The 13,632-nt window shown below is 24.4% G+C and overlaps 4 protein-coding genes and 1 non-coding gene across 5 annotated transcripts; 1 reads left to right on the top strand and 4 right to left on the bottom strand.

The window, feature by feature from the left end:
* Nucleotides 1-18: 18 nt before the first annotated feature.
* On the bottom strand, nucleotides 19-5,355 carry PBANKA_1125900 (ankyrin-repeat protein, putative; the record flags this gene model as incomplete). The annotated part of the gene is made up of 1 exon (XM_034565805.1): nucleotides 19-5,355. One exon carries the CDS (start codon nucleotides 5,353-5,355, stop codon nucleotides 19-21), a length of 5,337 nt encoding a protein of 1,778 aa, XP_034422466.1.
* Nucleotides 5,356-7,657: 2,302 nt separating this feature from the next.
* PBANKA_1125800 (conserved Plasmodium protein, unknown function) lies at nucleotides 7,658-7,993 on the top strand (the record flags this gene model as incomplete). The annotated part of the gene is made up of 1 exon (XM_034565804.1): nucleotides 7,658-7,993. One exon carries the CDS (start codon nucleotides 7,658-7,660, stop codon nucleotides 7,991-7,993), a length of 336 nt encoding a protein of 111 aa, XP_034422465.1.
* A 464-nt stretch (nucleotides 7,994-8,457) lies between these two features.
* On the bottom strand, nucleotides 8,458-9,576 carry PBANKA_1125700 (mitochondrial ribosomal protein L46 precursor, putative; the record flags this gene model as incomplete). Its single annotated transcript, XM_034565803.1, has 1 exon — nucleotides 8,458-9,576. The coding sequence occupies one exon, from the start codon at nucleotides 9,574-9,576 to the stop codon at nucleotides 8,458-8,460; it is 1,119 nt and encodes a 372-aa protein (XP_034422464.1).
* Nucleotides 9,577-11,203: 1,627 nt separating this feature from the next.
* Nucleotides 11,204-13,460, bottom strand: PBANKA_1125600 (pyruvate kinase, putative; the record flags this gene model as incomplete). The annotated part of the gene is made up of 3 exons (XM_034565802.1): nucleotides 11,204-11,837; nucleotides 12,391-13,108; nucleotides 13,277-13,460. The coding sequence occupies 3 exons, from the start codon at nucleotides 13,458-13,460 to the stop codon at nucleotides 11,204-11,206; spliced, it is 1,536 nt and encodes a 511-aa protein (XP_034422463.1).
* PBANKA_1125650 lies at nucleotides 12,074-12,258 on the bottom strand. Its single transcript, XR_004611903.1, has one exon. It is a non-coding gene; the product is annotated as an uncharacterized ncRNA (non-coding RNA).
* Nucleotides 13,461-13,632: the final 172 nt, after the last annotated feature.

The following is a 13,632-nucleotide window of genomic DNA, read 5'->3' as shown; positions in this document are numbered from 1 at the left end:
CTCAAAAAATGTTTTGAATTACTGAATACTTTCATTATCTATAGAATAGGATATGCTTTTTTTATCCTTTTGCTCCTTTTTAATACGAAATATACTAAAAAAACTTTGGTTTATAGTTTGGTAAGATTGATAAAATTTGTTTTTTTTATTAATTTTATTTTTTGGGGGTAAGAAATTTTTATTTTGTGATCTATATAATTTAAGAAATTTTTTTAAAACGTTTTTACAAGCTCTATTAGATAAAACACGCTCACATGCGACGTTGTAAGATTTATCTCCATTAATATCCCTTACCGAAGCATCAGCGCCTCTTGCCATCAATATATCAGCTACATCATATAATCCATAGAATATTGAATAAATTAAAGAAGTTTCTCCATGGATATTTGTTAAATTATAATTAATATTTTTACTTTCATTTAATATTAACATAGCTAAATTTTCATTTCTTGTTCTGATACAAATCATTAATGGACATTCTCCATTTATATTATCTTTGCAATTAACATCGACATTATTTGCTATTAATAACTGTGCAACTTTTTCTTGATTTTCTAAGCAGGCAATATGTAAAGCATTTTGGTGATATTTATTTGTTAAATTTATATTAACATCATTTTCTATCAAAAATTTTATAATTTCAACATTTCCTTCTTCTGCGGCAGCATGTATAGGTGACAATACATTATTAGAATCCAACTGATTAATTATTTCTTTTTTTAATGAATATAAATATTTCAATATATTTAATCGTTCTAATTTAGCTGCTTGAATAAATGGTAAAGACCATAATTTATGTCCTTTTTGTAATAGTTGGGGATATTTCTTTAATAATAATTGAACTGTAGATAAGTCCTTTTTAAATATAGCACATGAAATTAATTCTGTTAAAATATGCCTATCACATGATTTTTCTCCTGCACCGGCATCAAGAAAATGATTAACCCATGCTTTATTTAAATTATAAGCCAATAGAATAGGGGTAAATTTATTATGATAACGCCAATTAGGATTTGCTTTTTTTTCTAATAATAATTGTATAATTTCACTTATATTATTTTCACATGCTAAATATAATGGAGATTTATAATCTCTTACATATGGACACTTAATATCTAATCTTTCTCCACTTTCAACTAATGAATTAACTATTGAAAAGTTTTTTTTTTTAATAGCAATATTTAAAGGTATATATCCATTTTCTATATCAATAGGATATGTAACATAATAATTATCACATTTATTACCATAGGGGCTTATACATAAATTATTAAAATTATCATTTTTTTTTATTCCTTCGAAATTTGATGCATCAAAATCATATGAATTATTTATATCAATGTTTATATTATTGGGAACTAATTCTTTATTTGAACTTTCTTTTTCATTTATATTATTATCTTTTTGTGTTTCATTTATTTTTTCACTAAGTCGTTTTTCTATACTACTCCTACTAGTGCTACTATTTCCATTATTCCTGCCATTTGAATTATGGTGTATTCCCCATAAAGATGATACATCGTTTCTAGTCTCATATCTTGGCTCATTTTTAAAAGGATTGGGAGCATCGACCCTTTTAAAATCTTCTCCATTGTTAATAGAATTATTGTTTCCGTTAATATTATTATCGTTAATATGATTCACGCTAACAGTATTGATGTTAATATTATTTCCATTGTTCACCGTTTCGGAATCTGCACCTTTCCCCAATTCTGTAATATTCATTTTCTTAATGTCTTCATTACTATAGGACATTTTTTTATTCAAATCATCGACCCATATATTCTTTCCATGCGAATTAGCTATCGAATCTTCTCTATCTATATTACATAAACCTTTAGAGTAGCATTGCATTATATTATTTTTTTTTTTTCTGTTTCTTCGCTCATCTATTAAAACTTCAACAAACTCTTTACACTCATTTTCACAGGCTATATACAAAGGAGATTTCCCAAGGTAATCCCATATATCAACCTTTGCACCTCCTTTTAAAACTAAATAAAATAAATATCTATTCTTCTTACTAATAGCTAAAGATATTGGTAAAGTCCATATATCAATTCCACCATTTTCATCGGTTTCAATAGTTAATGGTGTATTTGATAAAAGTTCACTACCTTTATCTCTTAATAAATATACTAAATTATTATTTTTATATTTTTCACTTTTACTTAGTTCGTATAATTCATCTTGGATTTTTTTACTTAATTTAACGCAAATTTTTACATTTTCATTTTTTAATGCAACACTGTAGCCCTTTACGTATATGTCTAATCCTATACTTTCTAAAAAACACTTACTACCCCATGATCCTAAAATATCTAAATTGGGTTGAACAAAATGGGATTGTATATATGGATCGTCGACACTAATTAAATTTTTATATCCATTAGCAAATGGGCAATCATCACAATCACATTTAAAATTTATTTCATCAGGCGTATATATGCATGAATTTCCATTACATCTGCATTTATTCAAATTGTTTTCTTCATCGTCATCATCATCTTCTTCTTCTTCATCAAATGTATTTACATTATTATGTAATACATTCATACAAAATATATTTTCTGCTGTTAATAATTTGTTCTTTTTATTATTAAAACTATTTTTACTCTTTTTTTCTTCTATAAAATATTTTACAAAATTTTTATTTTTTATATTCTCTTTTGTATCAATGCCCTCTTGTAGTAAACTATCTTCTGTATATTCTTCGAAATTTGATTTTTCATTATTTTTTTCAACTGATGAGCACTCCTTATTATCCATTTTTTTTTCTTCATCTCTTATTTTAGGAACTTTTTTCTCTTCTCCATCATTTTCAAGAAATTCTTTATCTCGACTTTTTCTTTTATTTCTTTTATTTCCCAACTGTGTAAGAACCCCATCACTGTTCCGCATTTTGCAGTCCCACGAAAAGGAATCACTTCCTTTATTATCACTATTTTGAATCATATTTTCAATTTCTTCAGCTGTGGGATGATTACTATAATTATTCGCATCTTTCTCACCATTACCATCATTTATTTGTCCGTTCATTTCCCAAATAGTATTGCCAGCATTTACGTTAGGCTCGGATTTCGAAATTAGGGATGCTACATTTCCATCACAGCCAATATTAGCATTGTTGCCCAAAGAGATATGAAACTTATCAGTCGATACAAAATGCTTAGCAGGAGGAAGATCGTCCATATTGTTTTGTTTGTTTATTTCGTTTGTGCTTTGCTCATTTGCATTTATATTACTTGTATCGATATTTATGGGCATATTCATGTTTTTTTTCGAAATAGCACCTGTGAAATTGCTCATAGAATTGTTAACATTACTATTATTGTTAGATACACTTCCGTTTGAACTATGGGAGTTATTTGTATCATCCTTTCTATTTACAATGGAATTTTTTTGTGGATAAGTATTATTATAATCTTTATAATTAAAATTATTTGAAAGTCTCGATGAATATCCAAAATGTCTCATAGTGTTATATAGAAAATTATTAAAAAGACTAAAATTATTATTTGTTTCAGATTGGCTAATACTAAATTCAGTTTCACTATTAAGTGCTGATTTGAATTTTTTATTATTATTAGTATGCTGATTGTTAGTAGTAGATGAATAATCATTTATATTTAATTTGTATATGATACTTGCATCTACACAGCTTTGTAAACTCATAAAATTATATTTATTATTTTCATTAATAATTTTTTTATTACTTTCGTCTATCGAAGTACCCAAAGATGTATTAACATTATTATGGGTACTATCAAAATTTTTCATATTTTCTAAAGTTTTTCTTAAATTTTTTAATTTATGATAAATTAAATGATTTTGATTATTTGCTCTATTAACTATAAAATTAGATATAATAAAAATCGGTTCTAACCACGAATTTGAAAATGAACAAATAAAATTTGTAAAGATTGGCCAATTTTGCTTTTTTAGCATAACAGTTAAAGGTGCACAAGTTAAATATTTATTTCTGACGCATTTAATACTTAACGTTTTTAATGAAGGTAGCCTTGTTTGTGCTAAAACTTCTAAAGTTTTATCAGTTAAATTATGACAATAATCAAAATATATTTCTTGTAAATTATAAATAAATAAATGCTTTGTATTTAACGAATCAAAATTATATATCTGATTTAATATATTAGTAACTGTTATATCTTTAATTAAAGTGCAAAGAGTAAAATCTAAACAAAGTCTTCTTCTAACAGATCTATGAATATGCCTATAAATTGTTGGGAATACATATGAATATAATACTTTAGGATTGTAACCTAAATAACTGTTGAATATTAATCTATTATTCCATACTTTGTATTTTCTTTTATACAAAAACTTGCATGTCTGACTTAAATTAATTATTGTATGAACGTCTAAAAATGGTTCAATACATTTTATATATCTTTTCCACCTTTCATTTTTTTTATTAATATTATTATTACAATTATTTTCCCCTGCTAATAATTCTCCCAGGTTTTTTTTTTTCAATATAGATTCAATACTTAAGCAAGCATCACAACTTAGTTTATATAAATCCCCGATATTTATAACGCTCACATTTTCAGATAAATTTTCTCTTTTCAGTTGATTAACAATGTTAATATTGTCGATATTATTTGCATCTCTGATTGTATTGTCAGTATTATTACCATTACTTATAATAGCAATTGTGGAGCAATCTCTTTCAATCGAATTTATAAAATTATTTTGCTCATCTACATGTGTGTCATTTATATCTACAATATTAGGATTGTTTTTATCAATGACATGCTTGCTGCTACCACTAATATTAGTGCTATTTCCATTGGTGTTACTTATTGTCGTGGTATTTTTATCAATATTACAACATGCCTTTTTATTGTTTGGTTCAAGGATATTTAAATTATTTATTCCTTCGCTATATATATTGTCATTTGGGTCAGCAATATTTAAACTGCTTTTTTTTATAGCTATATTTTGTTTACCAATCGTACTTGTACTAGTAGCATCATTATTTGTATTATTATTGTTATTTGAATCAAGACTATTCGAATTATTTATTCCTTCGTTATATGCATTATTATTTTGATCAACACCATTTAAACCACTTTTTTTTATAAATTTATTTTGCTTATCAATCGTATTTACGACAATAGTGCCATTACATACTGTATTAATTTCACTTATTTCATTAGTTCTTTTCTTTCGATTCAATTCGTTTTCAATTAATTTATCATCTTGTGATATAGATTTAATATTGTTATTAAAAATTAAATTTAATTTATTTAAAATGCATTTATTAACATCATCTTCATTTAATTCATTTCCCTGTGAACTTGAATTTGCTTCAAATTCAGCGCTCTTCATTATACATTTAATATTATTAATATATATAATTATTTAGTCAAATAATAATAATTTTATTATACATTTTTAATTTCCTCTTATAATTCACAACAAAAAACATTCGTTCTTATTTGTATACGATTTTATACCACATTTATATATAATAAATACTACGACTGGCTCCTGGTTTCATATTACCTTTTTTTTTATAAATTATGATAAAATAAGGAATACACTGCAAGCTATTTATATATAATATAATATAATATGCTGTTGGAAATATATAATGGGCGTAAAATAGTAATATTTGTTGCACCAGAGTTATTCGATGCTTGTATTTATATCTACGCATTTAATTTTTCCTTTACTAATTTTGATTCACTCATTTTATATTTTATTTACTTGGGTACTTCATTTACATATACATGTTTTTTATTTATATATTAAAAAAATTATACACTGTTCAAATAATTTATTTATTCATTTATTATATCATATAAAAATGACATTATATTATAGCAATAATAATTGTATATATATAATTATAAAATGCTGCAAAGCCATTTTAAATCCATTATATACATGTTATTGCATAGTAATTATATAACAATTTTTTAATCATAAAAATTTAATAAAAAACAATAATAACAATAGTAAAAAAATCTATGCATAATTGGGAATTTTTTAATGGAACAACTAATATACATGCAATATACAAATTATATATATTGGTATTAATTTAACAACGTATAAAATAATATACTATATATTTATTTTTTAATAATTTAAAAATTATTTTTTTTGAATATTAATTATAGTTATTTATATATACCATTTGATATATATATTTTTTTATATTACCAAAGGCAAACAAACGTGGTAAATATTGTATATATATGGATGACACGTAAGTACAATTTTAATTTATTTAAGGACAAAGTCATTTTAACAGATGAATAGCATTATAGAATTACTATAAATATATATATATATATACATGTCAATTAATTTATATCATAATATGTATGCTGTATATTTAACATATAGTAATTTTTCATGATATAACATATCTATAATTGTGTTACAGTATATATGGTATACCCTTTTTGAAAATATTATATATTGTTTCTTCAGGCCAACATAGTTATATGCAATTATTTTGTTATACTACTAATAATTTATGATTAGATCTCTTCAGTTTTTATTATAATAGTGTCATGTAAAAATATGATGCTTTAGTTTAATAAATATGCATTTAAGATTATTGAAAAAAAAAGGAAAATAAAATATATTAAAGAAAGAAAATACAAATGGTTCTTGAAAATAAGCGTTTAGGATAAAAATATTTCGAATATTTTTTACCAACTCTTTTCGCATATATAAATATGCCTTAAAGTGTTTAAATTTTATGCGACTATATCTGCGAGTTCGTATCTTATACATTCTATTACACGCACATGTGCACATATATTAAGCATGTCCGTTTTATCTATTAACTTTTTAATAATTTTAAAATTTATTTTGAAATATTAAAAATATAGAAAAAATAAATCTCTAAAATATTTATGTCAAATGTTTTGGGATAACAATAGATATTTAGGGCTGTATTTCTCAATAAATGACAAGAACATATATAAACATAGATAAGAAAAAATAACATGTTTGCATTTTTTCTTATATTATAAATATGTAAATGAAAAACATGCTTATTTTATGCTGGCCATTCATACTGCAACTCAAGCTTAGACTTTTTTTTTATTCGTTTTTATTATTGTTTCTTTTCATTTTTACGTTTATCATTAAACAAAAACAAGATATTAAAAATATATTTAATGGATAATGCTATTGATATGACGCCAACTAAATAAAAAAAATAATTAATTTTGTTATAAAATTCTTAAGAGATATGTTATTAATACGCTTTAAATAAGACGCGTTAGAATGCTAAGCATATAAAAAGAAAAAGACACATCAAAAACTTACACATACCATATGCATATTCGTGTATATTTTTTTCATATGCATAAATATAAGTAATCCCAATTGTAAATATACATGATTTATTTGAATAATTAATAAAATTATATTATAATATTTAATACATAAGGGTTTATAACATCTTCGCACATATGTATGCATTATTCTTCTAAGTATAAAAAAGACCTAAAAAAGTTTAAACACAACAATTGAGTATATACTTTTCGTATTTTTAATCATCTAAATATTATATTAAAATCTTTTGTACTCTATAGTTTTTATTTTATTACTTCTATTTTTATATTATTTAATCTTCTCTTCATTATTTTTAATAAACCTCTTTTCAATGGAAAAGGATGCTAATTGCCAAACTGACGCATCAAATATATCAGAGGAAATACATATATCTGATAAATTAAATAGCATTTTAGTGTCTTATGCAAAAAAGGTAATATTATTTAATCCAGGAAAGGATTCTAACGATGAAGACACAATAAAAAAAAATATATATATGTGGTCAAAGGAATATTTTAAAAATTTGTATGAAGAAAGTAAAGATGATCAAATCAGTTTAAATAGCAACTCAAACTGGGATGCGTTTGATACCAGTATAGAAGGAAACCAAATTAAAGATAAAATAAAAAAAGAGATGGAAAAGGTTACTTTTCATATAAATAATTAAAAGTTTAGCATGCTATACTTTTTTATGATCTTTATATTGTAATATAATTACACATATATCTTCTATGAATGTTTCATAACGTAATGTATACAGTTTTGTACCATTGCATTTTATTGGATTACTTCACCATTAAATTATAACTTATAAATTCTTATATCTATATATCATGTGTTTAATTTCAAAAAAAATACCAAAAAATTAAACTGAAGCCAAATGGATAAATTGTATTTGACTTATCCCCCATGCAAAAGGGGCACATATAATGCATGAAAAATTATGGGGATAAAAAAAAAGGAAAATATGCATTGCAAATGCACATGTATTATCATTGCAGCTGTAATTCAAACAAATAAAGAAGTTTCACAAGCCCATGCATATATATATATTATACCCTTGCAAACATTCATATAAAACATATGTACATTTAGCAACAAAATAGAGGATCTCAACATTTCAAAAATAGTTCAGGTCAAAGGTATTGAATCCTTTATGGCATAGTATTTGCTAATGGATAAAAATTGTTTCAATTCGGAGCGCGTTACCCAAGCAAAGTCATGTATATACTGATTTTGCATTAAATTTATATTTGCATCATTATTTGTATAATGAGCTCTATAATAAAATATTTTTCTTCCTATAATTTCATTTGGTATTAAAGGAGTTTTAAATTTTCTTTTTTCAAAGGTGCATGGAGAATAACCAATGAAAAATGGAATTTCACATGTTAAATGATGTGAACATAAATATTGTAAATTTTCTCTTATCGATAACTTTTTTTTAAAATCTATAAAGGGAAACATCCATTTGTTAACTATATTATTATCATTGTTATTACCACGTTTTTTATATTTGACTAATAAATATAAAAAGTCGTTTGGCTTTCGTTTAATATTTCTAAAGGGATATTCATTTATTTTATCATCATCATTCCCTTTTTCATTTATATTATTTATATCATTTTGTTTATTTGTTTTCTCTTGATCTAATTTCCTTTTTAAACTTAAAATATTTTCCATTCCTTCTATGCAAAATAAATTTTCTAAATTGTCTTGCTCTGATTGATCATTTTCTTCGTGTTCTATTTCCTTTTCTGTATTAGCTTCATTTATCTCACCTTTATTATTTTGATATTTTTTCAAATGATCTTGTTCATTGTTATTTTCATTTTTATTTTTATCATGAAAAGAACTTAAATTGTATTTCATGTGCAAAAATTCTTCACTTATCTCTAAATTATTATTTGTTCGTAACAACCATTTATCTCTAAAGTCATCAAAATATTTTTCAAACTTTTCAGGAATAAAATCTAAAGGGAATCTATCAATACATAAACCTACTTGAATTTTATACTTATCATGAACCAATATATTTTTTATATCAAAATTACTATTTACATTACACAACGTAGCAGTCACTTCATTGCTTTCATCTAAATTCTCTTTTTCTTTTATTTTTCCATCATATGATATATATTTATTATGATTAAAAAATACACCATATTTGTTAATGTTAAAAAAGCTCCAGCATCTAGTTCTTTTTGCTACCTCTTCTAGTATCCCATTTCTTCGAATTTTTTTTATCATTTTTTACTCTTGTTTCAAATTACGAAAACTTATGTTCCTTCTGCTTTCTATTTCGTAATATTACTACCTAAGCAACCCCTCTTATTATTTTGTTTATTTTTTTTATCCTTCTTTCCTTTTTTGAAATATTATTTACTTTCGAAGGAAAAGGCACTAAATATATCCAATATTTTTAGCCATCTCATCATAAGTTTTATCTATTCATATTTTACCAAATATATCAATAAAATTTTACATGCCCATAAATTTATATGCATATCTCAGCATTTTTTGCGTAATTATTTACACTATATATTTGTGTGATTTTATTTATTATCAGAAAAAAAATATGCCATTGCCTATTTGATAACTCAATGATTGTTTATATAGTAATGTGCCCTAAATTTATTTAAGATTTAATAATAAAAAAAATGCATATATCTATATGTGCAAATAATTTTGTTTCATAATTTTATTTTATTTTTAAATTGCTATTAGTGACTTTTCTTAAAATGTAATACCCATTTTTATACCTGTAAAAAACCATTTAGTTAAATCGAAAAAAAGGGAAAGAGCAATATGTGCCTTTAAATTACACATTCAATACATTTCTGCGTATATGATATTAATTTAGTTTGTCATTATTTTCTTTAAAATGCATAGTGAAACATTCCCAATTTTCATATCTATGTTTTAATAATGTAAAAATTATTAAAGAAAAAAGGAGAAAAAAAAACAGAAAGTAAAATGTTCATTCAGCCTCTTTTTTATACATTCGTTTTAATTATACGTGTTTGTAATTCTATTGAAAGTAGTATAACAAAATTTACTACCATAATAATTACACTGTCTATGTGTATATATTTTTTATATAGCATTATACTTTTTACAAAAAAATATGCTTAAACCGTATCAAAAGAAACATAAATGCTATTTCGGCATATGTCCACTGTAAACACATTTCTATCTTTTTTACATAAGCATTACTAACCATTTTTTCTGCTTAAATTTTGTTTACAATCTCCAATTTTTGTTCGTGCTTATATAAATGTGTAAAACTGAGAATCCAATTAAGTATGCCATACAAAAAAATAAAATATGATAATGTAATTTTTAAGTTTTTTCAACTAATTCTCCATATATAATGTCCATATAATTTTATTAAGTTGTTAAAAAAAATATATCATATTAAAAAAAAAGTCCCGAAAACATTCAAAAATGATTAGGCAATAATTTTACCAAATATGAATAATCTTTTAATTTCACCCTATTTTTTATAAGAGATATGTATCCCTTATGATTCGTAAAGATCACCCATGTATATCACTATATATATACGAGGATAATGTTATATGTAGATTTTTTTCAAATCAAATTTTATTGTGCTTAAATATTATTTATATTAATAACCCTATATATAATATATATATTTTTAGAAGTCTTTTTCATAAATTTATAGATATATGCATAAAATACAAAAATTATCTCCATGAATTAATTTTTACATTATAATATTCACGCATATATTATTCATCAACCTTTCAATTAGTATCATGCAACTATGGTAAATTTTAGCTATCTTATACAAATATAATACAATAATATCGAAAAAAATATATGCGAAACAAACCGTAATAACAGGCTTCTTTTATTCTACTTGTATTACTTTCATTAAGTTAGTACTTCCAGAAACTTCTTCTTTAATTCCATGAATACATATGGCACTATCTCCGGGTTTAACGATATTTCTCTCTTTTGCAAGTTCAATTGCATTTCTTAATACGTTATCGGTTCCTTGGAATGATCCTACTTTAATACATGTAACACCTCTGTGCACATTTAAGCATCTAACTGTTGAATCAGATGCACTTAAAGCTAATATAGTACAGCTTGGTTTGTATTTAGCTATTAGTCTAGCAGTGTATCCGGTTTCTGTTAATGTAATAATTACCGATGCTTCAATCGATTCTGCTGTTTCAACTGCAGATCTAGCTACTGCTTCTTGTACACTTATTGGGGTTTGGATGGCATTTACTAATGATTGATATAATAATTTATAATCAATGCATGCTTCTGCTTCTAAGCATATTTTAGACATAATAGTAACTGCTTCTACTGGAAATTTACCTCCTGCTGTTTCACCTGAAAGCATAACACAATCTGTTCCGTCTAAAACTGCATTAGCTACATCTGTAACTTCTGCTCGTGTGGGTCTTGGGTTCTTTGTCATAGATTCAAGCATTTGAGTGGCTGTAATGATTGGCTTTCCTTGTAAATTACATCTAAAAAAAAACAAATATAAATACAATATATGTAAAATGGTATATTACACAAATAAGATGGCATATTATATAAACGATGGCGTAATCATAACTATATTTATATTTTTTTGTCATTCTAAATAGAATCGAAACATACAATAAAATTGGTGCGCATTTTCGCACAAATAAATACATCATACAAATCATAAAATATTTAAATTATATAATATATCACTACAAATTAAAACATGCAAATATGTATTCATTTGTTATCTCAATTTAACACTGAATGGTTTTAAAGATGAAAGTAAATTTGCATACATCTCCATTGTATAACCAATCAGTTGACTTATCAAGACATAAAAATAAAAAACTCAAACAAAACGTTCGAAGTCATTTATATTTATTTTTATTATTTTATGCATCACGTATAATATATAAAAATAATTTCCAAAAATATTTTTATTTTATTTATTTTTCTTTGTGGTGCAAATGGTCAAAAGAGAAAAAATATGCATACAATTCTCTATATACACAGATATTCCGAAAATAATTTAAATTATTTTAATATTACTTTGATATCATAAGTTTTTGGGCTAAGAAAACTTTCTCTGCAGATATTTCCATACCAAGATCTCCTCTTGCAATCATAATTCCATCGGCTTCAGCTAATATTTTGTCAAAATTTATAATACCTTCAATGTTTTCGATTTTTGGAATAATTTTAATATGCCTTCCTCGTGGACCTAACAAATTTCTGATTAAACGCACATCTTCAGCAGATTGAATAAATGATGCAGCAATAAAATTGCATCCCATTGGTATAGCAAAATTAAGTATATCATCTTTATCTTTTTCGCTTATAATTGGTAAATCAACCTTAACATTTGGTAAGTTCATATTTTTTTTCTCACCAATTGTTGCATTATTTAATACTTCTGTAATTACATGATCATCGTGTGTTTCTAATACTCTACAACTAACGGATCCATCAGCTATTAATATAATACTTCCTGGTTTTACACTTTGTGGTAATTTTGTATATGAACAAGCAATACAAGTTTCATCTCCCAAATAGGAATAATCAGTAACCAACTTTAATTTGCTTCCTTCTTTTAAATGGGCTTCTTTATTTTTTAATAAACCTGTTCTTATTTCAGGTCCTTTAGTATCTAATAACATACCTAATGTGCAGTTTGGTCTTTGGGCTTGTGCTTTTAAAACGTTTTCAAACATTTGCTTGTGGTCATCATGAGTTCCATGAGAGAAGTTAAAACGGCATATATCCATTCCTATTAAAATGAACAAATAATAAAATAAACAATATAATGAAGTTTATGTGATAAAAACGAGCCCTATATATTTCCATATAAACTTTTTATTATTCGCGTAATAATTATCAGTATTGTTGTTTCTATAAAATATATTAATGTTATATATGCATTTTATTTTTTTCAAACCTGCATCTATCAATTGTACGAGTGTTTCAACAGATTTACATGCTGGGCCCAATGTACAAACAATATGAGTTTTTTTTGAACGTAAATTTACATTATTAGGTTCTAAAATTTGCCTTAAAGTAATGTTAGCTGCGCTTTGTAAGCTAGCTCCAGCGGTTGCGTTTTTAAATTTAAAAGGATTCATTTTGTTTATATATATTTTGTAATGTAGAAGATAAAATTATAAATAATGCTATATTAAAAGAATACAAAAATAAAAAGATGAATTAATATATGTTTTCTTTGTTGGTATTTCTTAAATATAAGTAATATATATTTATATATTTTATGCTGAATAAATTGAATTAATATAATAT

Source organism: Plasmodium berghei, assembly GCF_900002375.2.
Source record: "Plasmodium berghei ANKA genome assembly, chromosome: 11".
Lineage (NCBI taxonomy): Eukaryota > Apicomplexa > Aconoidasida > Haemosporida > Plasmodiidae > Plasmodium > Plasmodium berghei.
The sequence above is the reverse complement of the archived record's forward strand: the minus strand, read 5'-3'. Positions and strand labels throughout refer to the sequence as shown.